Raw genomic sequence first — 20072 nt, forward strand, 5'->3', positions numbered from 1 at the left:
ATTTGGGGAGTGAACCAGTGGAATGGAATACCTCTCTCTCTCTCTCTCTCTCTCTGGCTCTACCTCTTTCTGTAACTCCATCTTTCAAATAAATAAAATAATTCTTTAGAAAAAAAAGGAAGTGGAGCAGCCAGGACATGAACTGGTGCCCGTATGGGATGCTGGCACATCACAGGTGATGGCTTAACCCGCTGCACCACAGTGCCGGCTTCCAGAGCAGCTGTTATAAGAACTGAGTTGAACACTCTGGAAAGTCTGATAAAAGTGAATTGCTAACAAAGCCACACCTGTGGTCGAAACGGCCATGCGGGCAGCCACCAGGAAAGACTAGGGCCCACCTGTTCTCATTGGAACTCCCACACTGGAATCCATACCTGACCTCACTAACAGGGCCCTGGGGTGTGTGGACTGTGAAAGACCACCCAAACGCCTAACCAGCAGAATGGTCTTTTTTTTTTTTTTTTTAAGGCCCTGGCCACATCCGCACAGGAAGATTAGCAAATGGATCACATTGTCTTATTTTAAATTAAAGCAACATATTTACGATACCGGCACATGGGTGCTGTTTCTGCACTCTGCCCAGCCCAGGAGCCAAATGTATGAAAACAGCGGCGGCTGCCCCTGGAGGCACCTCACTTCCTGGCTCTCCAAAGGCGTTCCGGCACCCCGGGCTCAGCTGACGCAGCTGGGCTAGCGCTCGACCCGTGCCGCTGTGTGCAGCCTTCGGTGCCTGGCGGCGTTCAGCAGTGAGACCCTGGCCTCGCTAGGCTCTCTGGGCTGCCCGTCCGCATGCACCATGGGTCCCACCTGGCTCAGGTTCCTGCGGGCGTCCCCCAGATGCCTGGGGCTGGTTGCAGACTCCAGACTGCAAGACCCAGCAAGGATCCTCCTGCAGCCCTGCCGCCAGCAGCCAGCACCCGTGCATCACTGAAGCAGCTCCTGACCCCCACCCGGCCAGGCCAGGAGGGCATGCAGGGGACTGAAGGGGTCTAACTCCCACCAAACCACAAGCCCCGGCAACACGGTATTTAAGTGAGGGGCAGCCTGGCTGGGCCCCTCTCTAGGCTACCCACCCGCCTTGGCGGGCCATGGTTTGGGGACTAACAGGAATCTTCCGGAAAGCATCGGCATCCATGGGTGAGCTCTGAGAAAGGCAGGGCTGTCTCCCAGGCCCGGGCTGGGGGCTGGACCTGTGTCTTCCCTGTGAACAGAGGTTGGTATTAGCGGGTCCCCCACCCCGTACCCTGTCTCACAGGGGTCCACGAGAAGGGGCCACCGGTGCTCCTGGGCATGACGTGGGACCAGGACAGCCCCAGGGGCGTCTGCAGCTCCAGCCCAGGGCTGTCTCTCTTCCCCCTGCCAAGCGTGGCCCTTGAGGGACGGTGCCGCGGGGGCTGAGTGCGCTGGCCTGTGTGCTACAGCCCTGGCGGCCAAGTTCTCTCGGCTCCTCCTCTGACACGGGCTTAGCTGGGATCAGCATTCTCTTCCAGGTGGAACCTGTGCATCCTTGGGTTTATGAGCTGCCCTGGGCTCGTCAGGCGGGGTGGGGCAGGCAGAAGCCGGGTGGAGACTCCCGCCTGGGCGGGGCGTGCAGAGGCCACTGGAAGTTTCCTCTGCTTTGCCTGCTGGGAGTCACGTGACCCCGGAGCCGCCACGGAGTCTTGCTGTGGCGGAGCTGGAGGCCCTGCAAGCTGGTCTGGCCGTTGGGGAGAGCCTCCGCGATGCCCAGGGAGCTGCTGGGTTTGGGTTTGCGTCTCCAGGGCCCCTCTTGTGGTTGCGGGGCAAGCAGCTCGGGGTGTCTGTCGCGGGCTCTTCCTCGCTCTTCTGCTCGAGCCCGAGCCTCCACGTGGGCCCTTCCCTTCCTGCCCAGCCCCTCCCTCCAGGTCCCACTGTTAACTCCTCCTTCCTGCCACATCCCGACCTCCACGTCCAGGGCCGCTCCCCACCCCCTCTCTGGCCTGAAGCCCCACCCTATGGGCGGTGGCGGCACCTGTGACGCGGCTGTCTTCAGGGCGGGGTCCTAACACAGAGGGTTCTGGCAGTTTTTCTCAGGTGCAAGATCTCCATTTCAGGACCAACACTGCAGCCCGAGCCACACGCTACTCCGGTGCCCGTGGTCCATCTCTACACGTACGAGGAGGCTGCTCCAGGGGCTGTTGGGGTTGGGTTGGGGGGGCCACCTTCGGATTCCCGCATGTTACACCTCACTGAGACACCTGCTTTAGACCAAGCTCTGAAGGTCAGGGTCGTGACTATTTCCACTTGAATTCAACAACTGCAGACACATACACCGGGACTCAGGACATGCTGGTTGACACCGGAATGCACTCACAATTTTGTGCTCAACTTCTCTAAAATGTTTACTTTTTAAATCCCCAACTCCGTCTGGGTTTATGAATGGGGACTCGAGAAGCAGGAGTTTCTAAATTTGGAATGGGGCCGGGGGTTGTCACAGATTGGTTTTCCCCAGTTCCTTTCTCATTGCACAGTCTGGAATCTGCTTGCTTAGAATTGAAGTCCGATCTGTTTGCACGGGCACAGCCAAAAGCCGCAGCGATTTTAACGGAAGGGAAGGGAGGCGGCCGGGTCACTGCCGCCCCACTCTGGATGTCTCTCCAGCACAAGGTCTTCCTTTGGGGTGCACAGCCCAGATTTCCCGGTGTCTTAAACAACAGGGTTGGCTGTTCTTGAGGATTCAAAACCCACATTGCAGGAAGCAAGAGTGGGCCAGCGATGGGGACCCCCAGTCAGGCACGGAGCACGTGCCCCTGGCGACCAAGCCGGGGAACAGCCTGGTGAGCGCAAGACGAAGGGCAGAGGGGATGGTGTTTTCTCACACACGGTTGTTCTATGCCTGTGGCTCCTGGCATGGGAAGCACCCGGGGTGGACTTCCAGCTGCCTCCACCGTGGTCCACGCACCCCTCCTCAGAGTGCACACACCTTGGTCAGGGAATGAGGGTAGGATGCTGGAGACTGGGCCAGCGGGGTTCCCAGAAAACCCTTCAGTCCCCACTAGGCAACCCCCTGGCCCTGCTGGCCCAAGGGAGAGCCCTGCCGTGCCCCACCAAGCCCCGCCCAGGCCCCCCGGGCTCCAGCTTCAGGGGCCCCGCGGGGCCTGGCAGACCCCGTGCAGGGCTGCCTCCAGGAGCAGCGGCACTTCCCTCAAAAAGCACCGGCTTCTGAAGAAAGACGAGCGGTGGGAATTCTCTGGGGGTGGGGACCGTGCAGCTGAGGAGGAAGGACATCTTACTGAGCTGCGTCTAATGTGCACTGCAAGACAGAACACGTCAACCTCTCGTTGCAAGTGCCACACATCCAAACCCGCATCAGCCTGATGGGCCCTGCTCCTTGTGCCGAACCGGACAGCTGCTCGGGCTGCGGCCATCGCAGCGGGTGGCCCCCTTTCCAGCCTCCCTTGCCCCGTGAAGCTGGCCTCGCCCCTGCCGGCCCCCTGCACTGCCTCCGGGTCTGGGGTCCAGGGCCACCCTGCTGCCAGGGGAGCCGGCCGTGAGTGGAAGGGGCCAGGGGGCCGGCTCGGCAGCAGGCACAGGGTCGGGCGAGGCCCCTCCCCTCTGTTCCTGCTGGGCAGCGCAGAGCTCCGGGCCAGCAGCCTGCTCAGCTCTTTCCCTCTGTCCCGTTCCAACCCCAGCCTGAGTGACCAACTGGATAATCTGAGCAAAAGCGGCCCCTGGTAAGTGTCACAGAGAGTTCCAGAACGTCCAGTGGTGCTGGCTCACTACCAGTGTTCTTTGCTCGGGGCGGGACGGACTCGGGAGCGAGCCTCCCGTCTGGACAGGCTGCAGGGAAGCGGACTGGGCCTTAGCTCCTCGCTCCTCCCTCATCCCTGGGAGGTGTGGATAATGACAAGCCCCTGGGCTTTGGGAGCAAGTCTGAGAGAGACAAACAGCAATTAAGGCGGGTCATGAAGAACTGTGTGATAGATCCTCTCTGAACACAGCCACCTGCCCCACAAGTGGGCGGGGCTTACTGGGGTGGGCCCCACCCTGGCGTGCTCCGGCTGCCTGCACAAACCAGCTGCTTTGATGCACTTTTTTTTTTTTTTTTTTTTTGACAGGCAGAGTGGACAGTGAGAGAGACAGAGAGAAAGGTCTTCTTTTGCCGTTGGTTCACCCTCCAATGGCCGCCGCGGCTGGTGCGCTGCGGCCGGCGCACCACACTGATCCGATGGCAGGAGCCAAGTGCTTCTCCTGGTCTCCCATGGGGTGCAGGGCCCAAGCACTTGGGCCATCCTCCACTGCAATCCCAGGCCACAGCAGAGAGCTGGCCTGGAAGAGGGGCAACCGGGACAGAATCCGGCACCCCGACCGGGACTAGAACCTGGTGTGCCGGCACCGCAAGGCGGAGGATTAGCCTAGTGAGCTGCGGCGCCGGCCTTGATGCACTTTTAAACACTCAGGGAGTGAGTGGTGATTCTTCAAACTAAGCCCATTAAAAGAAAAAAAACTAGACAAATAAAGATAGAAAATACATGCTAATTTAATGGCAAACTTATTTTGATACTAAAACAGTAACAATCTCGCAGTTAAGGACGGTGCAGTGGGGCCACCTTCTCCCCAGCAGCGCGTGGTGGGGACCACACCACTGTCACTGGGCAGGGCGGTCCCGGGGCGGGCCTGGGCCCGTCAGTGCTGCAGCAGGAAGTTGGTGGCCACGTTGAGGTCGTTATTTGAAGCTCTCAGGGCTTCCAAGGCATCACCTCTGGAAAATCCCATCTCCATGAGCCTCGCCACCTGGAAACACAGAGCAGAGCTTGAGGACACGCCGGTAGGCTGCGACTCCACCGGGCCTCATGGTGCTTCCTGGGAGGGCAAAACCCAACTAATTGTCATTTCAGTGTGAAACGTGATGTCTACAAAACTGTAATGGGTAGAAACTTGCCAGCGCTTGCCATATGCAGCCAATACAAATGCCTCATCTCAGTCATCCTCATTTTAGGCTGATGTATTCCTTTCATCTACTTGAAAGGCAGGGGTGGACAGCGAACAAACATCTTCCAGTCTCTGGTTCTCTCCCTGAATGCCGGCCACAGCCAGGCCTGGGATGTGTTGAAACCAGGAGCCCAGGACCCAGCCTCTGGCAAGGCCAAGGTGAGCACGCAGGACTCGTGTCCCAGGCGTCAGCAGGCTTCCGGGCTCTGGGTTCTGGCCGGGAGAGGCCGGCCACCAGGACTGTGGTGGAGCCTGGCCACGCACGGGCTGTACACGACAGGTATGCATCCCGAGGACGCCCTGGCAAAGCCGGGAAGACGCGGGAGGGGACCTCCGGGAAGTGCGGGGTGGCACCCATGTGAGGCCACGCGCCCTGCACCTCTCCCGGCGCTGCCCTGACTCACTCGCAGCCCTGTTTGGAAAATTTAAAAAGCGCCCCACAGAATTCCCTGAAAGCTCTTTCCTTCCACCCCCTCGGGCCATGTCAGGGCATCACAACAGAACGTGAGACGAAAGGTCAGCTTGCTTTGCAGCCCCACACCTGACCGAGCCCATCCGCTCGCTTCATCGGGAAGCCAGCCACGGGGGTCGCTGCCCAGCAGGGTTCTGGACGTCTCTCCTGCACATCTACTTATTCGTATACACCCAGGGATGTAAACGGCCGCAAATGGACCCCTGAGCCAGGTTTCCGGCCTGGAGAGAACGCTGCTGCTCGGACGCCGCGGGGCGGCTGGCACTGGGGCCCCTGTGCGTGTGGTCATGTCCCAGTGCCCCCAGGAGCAGACGGCCACTCTGCTTTTCGTCAACGGCGCTCGCTGCAGGCCCAGTGTGACACAGCCCGCCACCGGCTGACCCCAGGCCGGGGAAGGCAGCCGGGAACAGTGCCGTCACCATCAGCTGACGCGTTCCAGAGAAGGTGTGGGATGTATTTTTCCGCTATGAAGCTTTTCAAAGGGAGAACACGCTGAACGAGGGAAAAACCCCACAGAGACGGAGAGAAATCCGCACCGGCTTCCCCTTCTCCGTTTAATTAAGAAGGACGTCAGCCTCCTGGGGGGACCGGCCCGTGCCTCTACGTCTCCGCCACGTTCACTCAGGGCAGCGGCGGCCCCGGCGTGTACTCTCGGGCTCACCGCGCAGCGGCCCCCGCACACGCACGGCAGCACCTTCTCTCCGGAGTCCCAGCAGCCCCCAGCGCACCTCGCCCCTGAGGGCCCTCTTCAAAGACTGTGGTTTTCTTTAACTTCCCTTTAGCTCTGGGTATCAAAAACAAATGGTTTTGGGGTTCTTACTTCCTAAATTCTGATGCTAGCAGAAAGCAATGGCCACCTCAAACAGCCGCCACCTGATCCCCAGCTGGGCTGCTCTTTCTTAGTAACAGGGTCACACGCACATCCTGACCTGTTCCCCCCGCCCGTCACTCCCGGCACTTGTGACCTCCCACGTCAGCCGCCCCCGACACGGAGGCGACGTCACCCTGCAGATCCCGGCGGGGCCCACGGTGCCTCCTTCCCCCCCACAGCCCCTGGCCTGCTCAGGCCCTCACAGGGTGCAGCGTCGGGGTCAGGGATGTGGCAGTACTCAGTAGATCCTGGGTGCGTCCTGGGCTGTGTCATTGCGAGCACCCTTCGAAAGCTGCTGGGCTGTTTGACTGCCACCCAAGAGCCTTTGGTGCCTCATCAGGAAACACTCCCACCCCCTGGACTTGGAGGCTCCAAGAGCTGGCCTACAGCAACCCTTGATCCCGTCACGAGTGAACACACGCCTTCTGCGAGGGACACCCATGGACCCCTGGCCAGGCGGGCACAGCTTTCTAAGGCCAGCGTTTTAGAGTTTAGGCGGGCTTCTAAGAGACGGTGGCAAGGACACTCGAGCTGAGAAGAGACGAGAAGAGCTAGGAAGATTCAGCTTCTCCAATCCTGAGCACAGTCTGCTACTTCTCAGCCAAGACTGGACGTCCCTTGTGGGCCACTCTCTCTCTCCAGGGGCCGACGGAAATCTCAGGGTACACGAGTACCCTCGGGCTGCACTTGGGCTGTCTTGTGTTACAAGCACCCCATTGAATGCACCAAGAGGTGAAGTCTTCTGAGCGCCCAGTTGCACCACGGTCCCCGGGCAGAGGTGTGCCGGTGCTGAAATGCCTCTCCTCCCAGCTCACCACTCCTCCAGGGAACCCCGGTGATGTCATTTCCTGTTAAACACCCTGCCCCGGTTCCTTAGAGCCATGGTGCTGGCGCATGCTGGGCCTCCTCAGCGTCAGCTTCTCTCCCAGCAGTGCTCTGTCCCACCAGCCACTCTGATCTGACCTGAAAGGTCATTCACAAGAGACAACCATGGCGAGTCCCCCACTTTCATTTAAAAAAAACATTTGGAAGCACATGTGACAAAATTGCATTATTTGTTAGTTTTGAGTATGGGTATATAAAAAATACCCAATTCGAGGCTGGTGCTGTGGCACAGAAGGTTACGCTGTTGCCTGTAATGCCAGCATCCCATATGGGTGCCGGTTCAAGGCCCACCTGTTCAGCCTCCAATCCAGCTCCCCACTAATGCACCTGGGAAAGCAGCAGGAGATACCTAAGCGCTTGGGCCCCTGTACCCACATGGGAGACCCGGAAGAAGCTCCTGGCTCCTGGCTTTGGCCTGGCCTACCCCTGGCCATTGTGGCCATTTGTAGAATGAACCAGCAGATGGAAAACTCTCTCTCTCCTTCTATCTATCTCTCCCTTTCAAATAAATAAATAAATAAATATTTTAAAAAAATACCTGATTAGGAGAAAATGAAAAAGAAGAAAAGCAGAGAAGAGAGAAACAGAACAATGGTTTTGTCACTGGCGAATGCCCCGAGCAGCTCTGAAGTCTGTCTTGACTCATTTCCAACTCCAAGCCCTAGCGCTTCCAAAGCACCTGCAGCCTGCCAAGCTGTTTTCAGTTCCGTTCCAGGGAGTGATGAGTCTCTAGCCACAGTGAGGTGGCTGGAACTCTGCCACAGGAGGAACCCCGCACAGGTGGGTCAGGGAATGTCCAAAAATTACACGTTATTTAATTCGTTAAAAATGTTTATTTTTGGTGGCGAAGAGAAGGAGAAAGAGATCTGCAGTCTACAGTCTCACTCCTCACATGCCTGCACGAGCTGGGGCTGGGCTGGACAAAGCCAGGAGCCAAGAACTCAATGTAGGCCTCTCCCATGGGGAGCGGGGACTCAAGTACTTGAACTATCTCCACTCGCTGTCTCCCAGGGTGCACATTAGCAGGAAGCTGGAACCGGAGTGGAGGTTGAATGGGATGAGGGTGTCCTGGGAGGCATCTTCATGGCTATACCAAATACGCATCCTGAACTTTGCTTAATTTTCATGCAAATGCTAAGATGTCTGCCCCAGGAGGAGCTGAGCCTCATCTCTCCCATGACCTCTGGGAGAGCGTGTTCCCACGCCATGCCCGAGGGAGCTCACACCTGCCTCTATGTCTAACAGCAAAACCTCCCCTTTCAGACACTCACTCCCCGGGTGACGTAAGAGGTGCCTGCTCTCCCCTGCTCTGGGAATCTTTCCCTCTTTGCAAGTGGTTCCTTGCGGCTCCTTACTGGCTGCAAATAAATATTCCTCTTCTAACAACAGCTTCTGGTGAGGTCTCTGATTTCCGCTAACTCACCTTGGGTAGGTAACAGATATGTTTAAGTGGTGGACATTTGCGCACATTTGATTATTGAAAAGTATACTGAATCGCCCATAGTTTTGGCACACTCCTTTTTCAACATTTTTTTAACAATATTCAAACTTGTTAAACAAATTTAAAAATTTTTATAAATGTTTAACTTTCATCAGTGTCAAGGTTTGTGTTGCTCCCAAATTTTGCATATAACTGAACTTTCCAATGTGCTAACACCTGCTGAATTGATTCCATCCTGGATTCTAAGGCGTCAATTTCTTCTTGCAAATTTTTCTTTGCCTCTTCGAATATTTCCTTGTTCTTCTTGCGACTGGTTGATGAAAACGTCAGCCATCTGATAAGGAATCATTGAGCAGTCGTCCTCTGCAAGCATGATGTCGTCACAAGCATCTTCTAAATGTTGGAGTCGCTTCTTTTTTACTTCTACTTCTTCCTTTGGTTCTGTGAGTCTACTCTTATTCCTTGCAAACTTGTTTATCTTTTGTTGATCTTCGAAAGTCACGGTGACATCTCCTGCAGCCGCCATCTTAGAACTGGACTGCGAGGCGGGGAGGGCCGCTTGGTGCAGTCACCCCTGTGCCCCCTCTCATGCCCTACCGGCCCGGAACACCCAAAGAAATACAACGCTCTCTCCTCATCCCCTCCTGCTGGGCTCCTGACCCACGATGCCTCACGGTTGGCACCGGAGGAGGAAGCGTAACTTGGTACATGCCAACTAAAGAGAACAAACAGTTCTTTGTTCATTCTCCTCCTCCTCCTTGTCTTTGTCTTCCTCTTCTACCTTTCCTAAGCATCTTGGGTGGGGCCCTTTGAACCACCCAACTTCCCTTTCAGACTCGGAGTCAGCAATGTGCTACTGGTCCCGGGCCAGCAGCTCTGCAGCCTAGCAGCCCAACAGCAAGGCTGCTTCTCACGGATACTTGTTATTCCCAGCTCCCCCAGCCGCCCTGATGTTAATAAAGCAGCGAGGGGCTGTGGATTCAGTCACGGGGTGGGATTCCTAACAGAAGAGGAAGGGGGCAGACAGTGGCCTGGGGGCATCAGGGTCTCTCCTGCCAAGCGCTCCCCCAGCCTGGGCAATCACCCTTCGTTTCATCATCACGGAAGGCTTTATCTGCTTTGGCCTTATCAGACTCAGACTTCTCTGTCTCAGATGCTGTTCTTCACCGGCCGGAAGCACTTGCAGCCCTGCAAACCTGACAGAGACCTCTGCGTTTGTCTTCCCATGTTCCTCTCTGCACAAAGAAGGCAGGAGCAGACACCTGGCCCTTTGGCTTCTCAGGGTTGCCTTCAGCCATCCTGACTGTCGCTGGCTAGGTCTGGGTAGCTGGGGCACACAACACGGCTTGGCACTTGCACCAGCTGCCTCCATGACAACCACCTTCTTGGAATGTTCGCTTTTTTAAAAAATTATTTACGAATTTAATTTATTTGATAGGCTCACACATACAGAGAGAAAGAGAGATAGAAATGATCACGCATCCACAGGTTCACCCCCCCCCCCCCCAATGCCACCAACAGCAAGGGCTGGGTGAGGCTGAGGCCAGGAGCCAGGAACTCTTCCAGGTCTCCCATGTGGATGTCGTCAGAGATGCAAGGACTTGAGCCATCACCTGTTGCCCCCCAGGTGCACATTGGCAGAAAGTTGGAACTGGAAACAGAGCAAGGACACGAGCCAGGAACTCTGACATGGGAAGCAGGCAACCCACCTGGCATCTTAACCACAGTGCCAGCTGCCTATGCTTTGGCATGTTTGTAAAAGGGGCCAGGACAGCAAAGAGATGATGAATTGGCAAAGCTGCTATGGGCCAATTCACAGAAAAACAGGAGTGCACTTTAATGAATTAAAAATACAGAAAGTTAGTAAGAGCCCAAATAGCAAAAGGAAAAAAGGCAACAAAAGATGTCTAAGGCTGGATGTTAAATTACTAATGGACACAGGCTCTTTCTCAGAATGTTCTGTTTCTAAAATATACGGCATAGGGGCCACATTGCGGTGCAGTACCAGCATCCTACTTGAGCCCCGGTTCGAGTCCTGGCTGCTCCACTTCTGATCCAGCTCCCTGCTCACGCTCCTGGGGAAGCAACAGAGGATGACCTGAATGCCTGGGCCCTTGCACCATGTGGGAGACTCGGATGAGTTTCCTGGTTTCGGCCTGGCCCAGTGCTGACTTGTGTGGCCATTTGGGGAGTGAACCAGCAGATGGAAGATCTTTCTTCAAATAAATAAATCTTTTTTTTTCAATTTTATTTATTTATTTGAGAGGTAGAGTTATAGACATTGAGAGGGGGAGAGAGAGAGAAAGGTCTTCTATCTGATAGTTCACTCCCCAATTGGCCGCAACGGCCGGAGCTGCACCGATCCAAAGTCAGGCACCAGGAGCTTCTTCTGAGTTTCTCATGCAGGTGCAGGGCCCAAGCACTTGGGCCATCCTCCACTGCTTTCCCAGGCCACAGCAGAGAGCTGGATCGGAAGAGGAGCAGCTGGGACTAGAACCGATGTCCATGTGGGATGCCAGCGGCGCAGGTGGAGGATTAACCTACTGTGCCACGGCGCTGGCCCCTAAATAAATAAACCTTTAAAGAAAAATATATGGTACACATTTCTCATCCACTAGGTTTTCTTGAAGAACTCTTGTTAAAATTCCCAAAATGCTTGCTTATAGTAGAAAAAACTCAAATATTTCTGTTTTTCTTGGTTGGAAAAATTAGGAAGTTTCTTAAGGTATTAAAATTATATGACTCTGTTACTTAAATAAAATAGAAATATATTTGCAAGTTAAGCATAAAAAATTAACTCAAGGGGATGGTGCTGTGATGCAATAGGTTAATCCTCCGCCTACAGCGCCAGCATCCCATATGGGCACCGGTTCTAGTTCTGGTTGCTCCTCTTCCAATCCAGCTCTCTGTTGTGGCCTGAGAAAGCAGCAGAAGATGGCCCAAGTCTTTGGGTCCCTGCACCCACAAGGGAGATGAGGAAGAAGCACCTGGCTCCTGGCTTTGGATCGGCACAGTTCTGGCCATTGTAGCCATTTGGGGAGTGAACCAGCGGATGGAAGACCTTTTTCTGTTTCTCCCTCTCGCTGTCTATAACTCTACCTTTCAAATAAATAAATAAAATCTTTAAAAAAAGTTAACTCAAGCTATCTTAACATGTTATTAACAAATAGGGATTAGCATTAACAAGCTAACCAAGAGACTGTACATTCTATACATTTTTAGCTTTTATTGTAAACACCTTGAGGGCAAGACCTGTTCCTTTATACCTTTCTTATCTTCTACAGCATCCACAATAAGAAATGCCGAGGGGCTGGTGCTGTGGCACAGTGGGTTAAAGCTGCGGCCTGCTGTGCCAGCATCCCATATGGACACCAGTTCTAGCCTTGGTTGCTCCTCTTCCAATCCAGCTCTCTGCTATGGCCTGGGAAAGCAGTAGAAGATGGCCCAAGTCCTTGGGCCCCTGCACCGGTGTGGGAGACCCAGAAGAAGCTCCTGGCTCCTGGCTTCGGATTGGCGAAGCTCTGGCCGATGCGGCTATCTGGAGAGTGAACCAGTGGATGGAAGACCCCTCTCTCTCTCTCTCTCTCTCTCTCTCTCTCTCTCTCTCGGCTCTACCTCACTATGTAACTCTGTTTTTCAAATAAATAAAATAAATAAAAAAAAAAGTAAAGAAATGCCGCGAATCTGCTAATAAGCCGTGTAGAACCTGGTATCTTTAATGCCCTGATGGTCTCTAACTGCCATTCTAAGAAAAATCAAGAAACACAAAGAGCAAGATGCCGAAGATCAACAACCTGTCACGTTCTCACAGCTTCGCACAACACAGGCGAGGGTGGGTGAAGGCTGCCGCGGACGGGCACGGATGTGTTAACCTCACTGCTGTCATGCTGGGGGTCAAGGGAAAATGACTCATTTAGAAAAATCCCCTCCAGGCTTCAATTACACACTCTCCTGGTTCTTGCCCTTTGACACTCTTATCCCAAAGTGCCCAAACTAAGAAACCTCTCACCTCCGAGCACCGCGTGTGCCCGTTAACGGCTGCTTGAGGAACATGACTCACTGTCGTACGAAGTCAACAGTCACTTAATCTCTACCTGAATCGGACGCATTGCCTTATTTTTTCACACGTTACTACAAAGATCTAAATATCAAGGTCACTGGGCTTCATTTTCTTACCTGGGGGGACAACAGCTGACTAGAAATTCTTGAAAGAAGGCAGGACAGAGCGACTCTGCCCCACGTCCACCTGCCAACCCCAAGGAATTGCCGCGGCGGCCGTCCAGGCCCTCAGTTCAGGCGCAGGGCTGGCTCCGTTCTGCAAGCTCGCTGGATTGGTTTCGCTCAAAAGCGTTTGCAATCCAGAAGGCAGCGGGGGAGGGGGGGCCTGCTGTGTCCCTGCTGTTTGCCTACCCTGGGGACCGGCAAGGGGTGACGGCCTGGGTGGTGTGGCCAGCCGTGACATGCTGACTGCCATGTGTGTGTGGAGAGGGCACCACGGAAAGTTTCAGAATAGTACCAAGGACGCCTGATTATTCTTCATCCAGATCCACCAATGCTATTTTGCCACTGTTGCTTTCTCTCTGTGTACGCTACACACACACGCACACACACTCACACAGGCATGCACGATGCAGACACACATGCAGACACGGCACCCATGCGTGAGCTCACACGGATTGCTCCTGAGCCACACGCTGCACACACTGCACACTCGCGTGTGTGTGTTCTAAGGGCAAGAATATTCTTTCTTAACCACAATCGGTACACACCAGGTCCCGGGAATCTAACATGCATTTCATCGACTGATCCTAACACGGCCTCTCAGCAGCACACGTCTCCTGCCACAGAATCCAGCTGGGGTCATGAGTCAGTGGGCAGCGTGCCTCCCCAGATGCTTTACTCCACGATGGCTTGTGACACCGGTACTTTTATAAACACAGGCCACGCATTTTACAGGATGTCCCTCAAACCGGCGAGGTTAGGCAACGTGACTGCTACCCATGACCTCCCTGGCCTTCCCAGGAGCTGACCAGTTTCTTCCCTGCACTTACTATTTTCCTTTCACAACAAATCTGTAGTTAGTGGGAGATCCTTTGAAAGCATGCAAACGGCCTCATCTCCATATACTGACGATCCTTCCCTCGACTGGGTTATCTATGATGGGTGCACGACTGTGACTTTCCAGTGCCAACGTGCTCTCTGTATTAGGTGACATCTAGCATTTCCCTTCTCCTGCGCACGAGTTGGTGAAATATTTATCTGTTATTATCAGTAGGAACTTAGGGGGTCTCTCCTGCCAGTGGGTTGCATTATACTACTGATCTTATTCATTCTGATGCTCAAAGTGGACACCCCAGAGGTGGCCAGGGGGATCCCTGCAGTGGGCTCCAACATCCTCAGGATAGGCCCCGTGGTGATGAGCTCTGCCTTACAACCTGGCCCAAGACATCCCACGGTCATGGCCGTCCCTGCCCTGCCTTGCCCTAGGCCCTGGAGCTGTTTCCCTGAAATGGCCTGTTCCTCCTTCCTGTCAGAACAAGGGCACACATACTTATAACACACACACACACACACACACTCAAATGCATACACTTTTACACATGGCTGCACATCACACGCTCTCACATATTCTGTTAGACACACACAGTCTCACATACTTACACACACATAACACACTCACATGTACACACCCATGTGCACACATGCCCAGTTAATCATGAATGAATGCTGATACAGCTAATGCTAACCCTTCCTTGCCTCCCCTTGTTCTGTATTTGTATTTTCCTTCTTCCAACTTACTTCCTCACCTGTCATACGTATCATACACCAAACATAAGTTTAGAGCTGTACTCACACTCACTATGAAAAAGAAACCTAGGAAGCAGAGCGTAAGGTTCGTGTTGGGGTGGAGACTGGCCGCATGGGGAAGATTCTGGTTAGCACGCCCACGTCCACATGGCAGTGCCTGGTTTTCCTTTTGTCCATTTATTGATTTTTAACTAGCTCCGGCTCCTGATCCCAGCTTCCAGCTAACACAGATCTGAGAGGCAGCGATGGGAGCTCAAGGTTACTGTCACCAGGACTGAGATCCCAGTTCTGGGCTTTAGATTCCCACCTGTTGTGGGCATTTGGGAGTGAACCAGTGGACCACAGCTTTTTCCCTGCCTGTCTCCCAAACAAAAAGATGGACACAGAAAGGTCTGTGTGCAGTCCTCCCATCTTTATGAGGGCACGCCGCGTGCCCAGCCGCAGAGATGAGTCCCCGCGGTGTGACTGTTCTCTCACCGCCAGTGCAGCTGCATTGTTTGCTTCTTTTCAGTGTTGTGCTGCTCCCTGTCCCTGCTGACTTGCTTTTTGAGTAAATAAACACTAACATGGTTTAAAATGACACAAAAGTGAAAACCGCACCAGAGGTAAACTCAGAAGGGGCGCTCCCTCCCCACCCTTGGAAGGGAATCAACACGTTCATTTCCCCCACATAGAAAGCGCAACACTTTAAATGAGCTACCACAGTACCTGCCCGCGCCTTCCGCAAGCCCTGAGACCCACGGCCGCCAGCGGCCCACAGTCACTCTGAAGGGTGGCAGGGCGGCAGTCATGAACATCCCTATACTTACGAGCGTCACTTCTTCCAAAACCAACCTTTGATTTGCTGCCGACCAAAACCTCTCGGAGGGCGAGCTGCGGGCTTGGTAAGAGGGAGGTGCTGTGATTACCTGCTCCTCAGAAACCTCCAGAGGAGGGGACGCCTGCTGTTCAGACCGCCGGCCATCCGGGAAGTTTATGTTCCGCCGCTGACGTAACGGGGGGAACAGCCGATTCCAATTGATCATTCCTCCCTACAAAGAGACCGACACAGCACGATGAGACCCGGAAGTGGCAGAGCATCGAATGCCTGTGGAAGCTTTCCCTCAGTGCAGCCACATCTGCAGAATGAACAACGCAACGTCACACCGCACTGCTCTGGGCCGGCAATCCCATCTCTGCACAACACCCGCAGCCTGTGGGGGCGCACAGGAGAGAAAGGGCGGTAGCAGCAGTGCGCGAGTTGAGCACTTCGGCTCCAGAAGGCAGCAGGAGGCGCTCCCGACATTCCTAGTCTCAGCCCCTGTGTCCCCACCGACCCTGTCCCGACAACGGCGAGCTCAGGGGCTCAGGGCTTTCACTCGGTAGAGGCCAATTCACTGCAGGCTCCTTCAGCAGCTCCTGAAGACGCTCTTTTCTCCTCCTCCTCCTCTTTTCATCAGAGTAAATTCTGAGCATGCTCAGTGACGGGAGACTGTAGACCAGGACAAACCCAGGTCCAGCGGCAGGCTAGTATGCGAGGGGAATGTGACCAACAGGGCGAGAGGTTCGGAAGTTGGGGTGTGTAGCCACCCTCCTGAGAGGGGCTCTGGGGATAGTCACGATGAAAAAAAAGTCAGCGCAGGAAGAAAAATGCATCACTGAAGCTTTTTGAAAAAAACCCATGTTTTTAGTATTGCCAATCTTTGAATTTAAAGGTAGGGGAGGGGAAAGAGAACGTTTCATCCACTGGTTCACTCCCCAAATGCCTACAATGACCAAAGTCAGCAGCCAGAGTCAGGAGCCAGGAACTCCCCCAGGTCTCCCACGAGGGCACCAGGAACCCAAGTAATTGAGCCATCTCCTCTGCTTCCCCAGGTGGTGGGAAGCTAGAGCTGGGAGCCGGAGCCAGGACTGAACCTGGGCACTTGACCATGGGATGCAGGCATCTTACCCGCTGGGCTAAATGCCTGCTCCTTGAATTCATTAACTGAACTCTCGGTCTCGGTGTCTTCTAATGCCAGCAAAGTTCCAGACTAACAGAACCAGAAACTCCCCCTTGGCGCTGAAGGAGAAGGTGACTCTGAGAGCCACTGTGCGCTGAAAGACACAACCTTCATTGAAGAGGGAGAAGAAAGACCAAACCCCAAAGCCCCACTTCCTCAGGGAGAGGGCAGGAATCTTGTCCCACCCTTGGGAGCTGCAGGCAAACTCCGGGTTCAAGCTACACCACACAGTGGGCTCAGAACCACCAGGGCGCAGCAGGAAGGCTGGCTCCGGGATGGAGATGGCGGGGGGGGGGGGGGGCCGAGAGGGACAAAGGCAGAGTCACTCTGGAACTGGGATCGCGCAACAAACAGGAGTAGATCCCCAGGCATGTACAGCAGAAAGATCAGACAATTCTAAAATTAGGCATCCATAAAAGACTAAGATGTAAAAGACTCAAACAGAAAAGAATAAGGTATTATGAAAAAACTCAGACTGTAAAAACTAAGGAACCCCGTAAGACCCTGAGCCCCCAACAGACAAGCCAAAAAAGTACAAGGGGCCTTCAAAATGTTCATGGAAAATGCATATAATAATAATAATAATAATAATAAAAACTATGCATGGATTTCAATTTTTTGTCACCAAAATCAACTTATCTTTTATTTCCATTTCCAAGAACTTTTTGAAATGCCCTTATAAAGACACAAACAAGCTTAAGAAATTACAGAGAAATATTGATCAAAAAAGCTGATGTTGGGTTGCAGCTGTGGCATAGGTTAAGTTGCTGCCTGCAGCACTAGCATCTCACATGGGCGCCGGTTAGAGTCCCGGCTGCTCCATTTCTGATCCAGCTCCCTGCTATAGCACCTGGGAAGACAGCAGAAGATGGCCCCAGTCCCTGGGCCCCTGCACTCACATGGGAGATCTGGAAGAAACCATTGGTTCCTGGCTTTGGCCTAGCCAAGCTCTGGTCATTGAAGCCATTTGAGGGGGTGAACCAGTGGATGGAAGATATCTCTTTGTAACTCTGCCTATCAAATAAATAAATAAACCTTTTTTTTTAAAGCGGTTGTTACTATGTTTATGTCAAATATGTAGCACAAAATGGGCATTAATAGGAATAAAATTGCTAAAGCAATCATACATTAATATATACCATGACAGCATCAAAATATAGAAATAAGAACATTCTGACATACACTTAATTTTCAACATTTAGCTAGGTAATTGATAGACCAAGCAGACAAAAGCAATCCTATAAAACATAAAGAACAATATGTGAACATGGTCATATTTAGCCTACAGCATACATACCCATCACATAAAATATTTATGAATAGCGACAGTGCCCTAGGTCCTATAAGAAATGTCCACAAATGGGGGCCAGCACTGTGGCCTAGCAGGTTAAGCGTCTGCCTGCAAAACCAGCATCCCCTATGGGTGCTGGTTCAAGTCTTGGCTGTTGCACTTCTGATCTAGCTCCCTAACGAGTCTGGCAAAGCAGTGGAAAATGGCCCAACTGCTTGGGCCCCTGCAAACACCTGGGAGACCAGGAAGAAGAAAAAGAACACAATCAGAAGATATCTTAGAGTGAATGAAACAAGATCATTACCCAATAAAGTCTGTGGGTCACAACCAACCAGTGACATAAGCTTTTAACACTCAACTTAAATACGGAAAAATGAAGACTAACCATTTGCATTAAATATACTCAATTTAAGAAGTTTGAAATAGTCACAACAATAAGAAAGAACAGAGTAGGAAGTTCAGTGAATGTTAATAAAGTGGAAAGCAAAGACACAAAAGAGGGACTTAATCAGTGAAATCAAATGTTGGTTGTTTAAAAAATTAAATAAAATGGATAAACCTGGCAATGTTGATGGCAGAGAACACAAATAATCAATATTAGGAATAACACAGGAAAGGGGCTGGCAGTGCTGTAATGCCTGTAGAGCTGGCATCCCATATGGACACTGGTTTGAGTCCTGGCTATTCCTCTTCCAATCCAGCTCTCTGCTAAGGCCTGGGAAAGCAGTGGAAGATGGTCCAAGTTCTTGGGTCCATGCGCCCACATGAGAGACCTTGAAGAAGCTCCTGGCTCCTGGCTTGAGATCAGTCCAGCTCCAGCTCTTGCGGCCATGGGAGTGAACCAGCGGATGGAAGACCTCTCTCTCTCTCTCTCTGCCTGTCTATAACTCTGCCTTCAAATAAATAAATTTTTTAAAAAAGGAATAACACAGAATGAATAAATGACAGATTTAAAAATCATAAAATAGTTTCATAACAATAATTTTCATGAAATAATTTTCTAGAAAAATATAATATAAAAAACTCACTCAAGAAGAAACAGAAATTGATATTCAGAAACATCTACTAAAGCTGAACAAATGTATATGATTTAAAAACTCCACTCTGAGACAATAAAAGCAAACATGTTGACTAAAGAGAAGGACTAAAATATTCTCAGCAGTACCATTTGTAATAGTCAAAGACTGGAACTGCCCATTAACTGAAAAATAGGTAAATCACGCTACATTCATATAATGTGACACTGTGCAATGGTTTTAATGACGTACAGTCACACAAAACAGTATGGATGGGTCTGGTGTTGCAGTGTAGCAGGTGAAGCTGCCAATTGCAATGCTGAATCCCACGTGTGCTCCACCTCTGATCCAGCTTCTTGCTAACGGCCTAGGAAAAGCGGCGGAATATGGCCCAAGTGTTTGGGTACCTGCCTTCAATGTGGAAGACTTGGATGAGGCTCCTGACTCTTGGCTTCAGCCTGGCTCAGCGCTGGCCACTGCGGAGTGAACCAGTGGAAGGAGGATCTTGTTCTTTGTATCTGTCCCTCTCTCTCTCTCTCTGTAACTCTGAATTTAAAAATAAATCTTAAAAAAAAAAAAAAAAAGATGAGTTGCTCAAGTAAAATGTAGAACAAAATAAACACAAAAAGTACACTATATGATCACTGTTATATACCGCATATCTTCTTCTGCATGTGTTTTACCTCAATGTGATGGAAATCGCACTTAAAAAACCCAGCACCAAACAGCTACAGTGAAGTACATGAAGGCTTCCATCACCCCCTCTCTTATACAAACTCCTCTGAGAAGGGGAAGAGAGGGAAAGCTCCCCACCTCTCTTTGAGGCTCCTATGATGTTTCCAAAACCAGACAAGGCCACCACAAAAAAGAAAAATTCAAGAACAACTGCCTTTTGCTTATAGACAGAGGCAATGATCCTAAACAGAATATTAGCAAACTCACTCTGTTTAAAAGATGGTCATCTGGTATGGGTCACTGCGTTAGGCTATCTCTCAGGCGTCTTGGAAAATACAGTAATAGAATTCACGCAGTAACAGATGAAAGTAGAAAAGCCAAATGCTCATCTCAACAGACATAAAAACTAACTGACAAACTTCAGTGCCATTCACGAAGAAACAAGAAGTCAAGCGGGATGAGAAAAAAACAAAAGCCTCCCCTAAGGGTAGAAAAGGAGAAACAAAACTCATTATTCACATCTGAGGACTGTCCACCTAGGAAACCTGCGTGAACTAGTGAGCGAGTGGCCCTCTGCTGCGGTCACTCAGGAAACAGGACTACTTACGAACAGCACTAAGGTCTACAGGGTGCTGAGCACTGAAACCCAGCAAGAGATGTGCAAGGTCCCCAGGGAGAAAA

At 52.2% G+C, this 20072-nt stretch overlaps 1 protein-coding gene and 1 pseudogene across 6 annotated transcripts in view; both read right to left on the reverse strand.

Moving 5' to 3' along the window:
• Nucleotides 1-4480: 4480 nt before the first annotated feature.
• UBAC2 (UBA domain containing 2) overlaps nt 4481-20072 on the reverse strand; it is a 191713-nt gene continuing 176121 nt past the window's right edge. For all 5 annotated transcript variants that reach the window (XR_016212718.1, XM_008260139.5, XM_017343571.4 and 2 more), the window contains 2 exons: nt 15336-15458; nt 4481-4752 (listed from right to left, as the gene is read on the reverse strand). Coding sequence is in view for 4 of the 5 variants with exons in the window: in XM_008260139.5 (XP_008258361.3) it covers nt 4645-4752; nt 15336-15458 (231 nt within the window). In the remaining variant the exon portion in view is untranslated. The remainder of the gene's footprint in view (nt 4753-15335; nt 15459-20072) is intronic.
• LOC103349103 (prefoldin subunit 4 pseudogene) lies at nt 8627-10884 on the reverse strand (annotated as a pseudogene). The gene has a single exon (XR_016212721.1). The product of XR_016212721.1 is annotated as a prefoldin subunit 4 pseudogene (transcript).

Source organism: Oryctolagus cuniculus, chromosome 9, assembly GCF_051225735.1.
Source record: "Oryctolagus cuniculus isolate XC-2025 breed Fujian yellow rabbit chromosome 9, ASM5122573v1, whole genome shotgun sequence".
NCBI lineage: Eukaryota > Metazoa > Chordata > Mammalia > Lagomorpha > Leporidae > Oryctolagus > Oryctolagus cuniculus.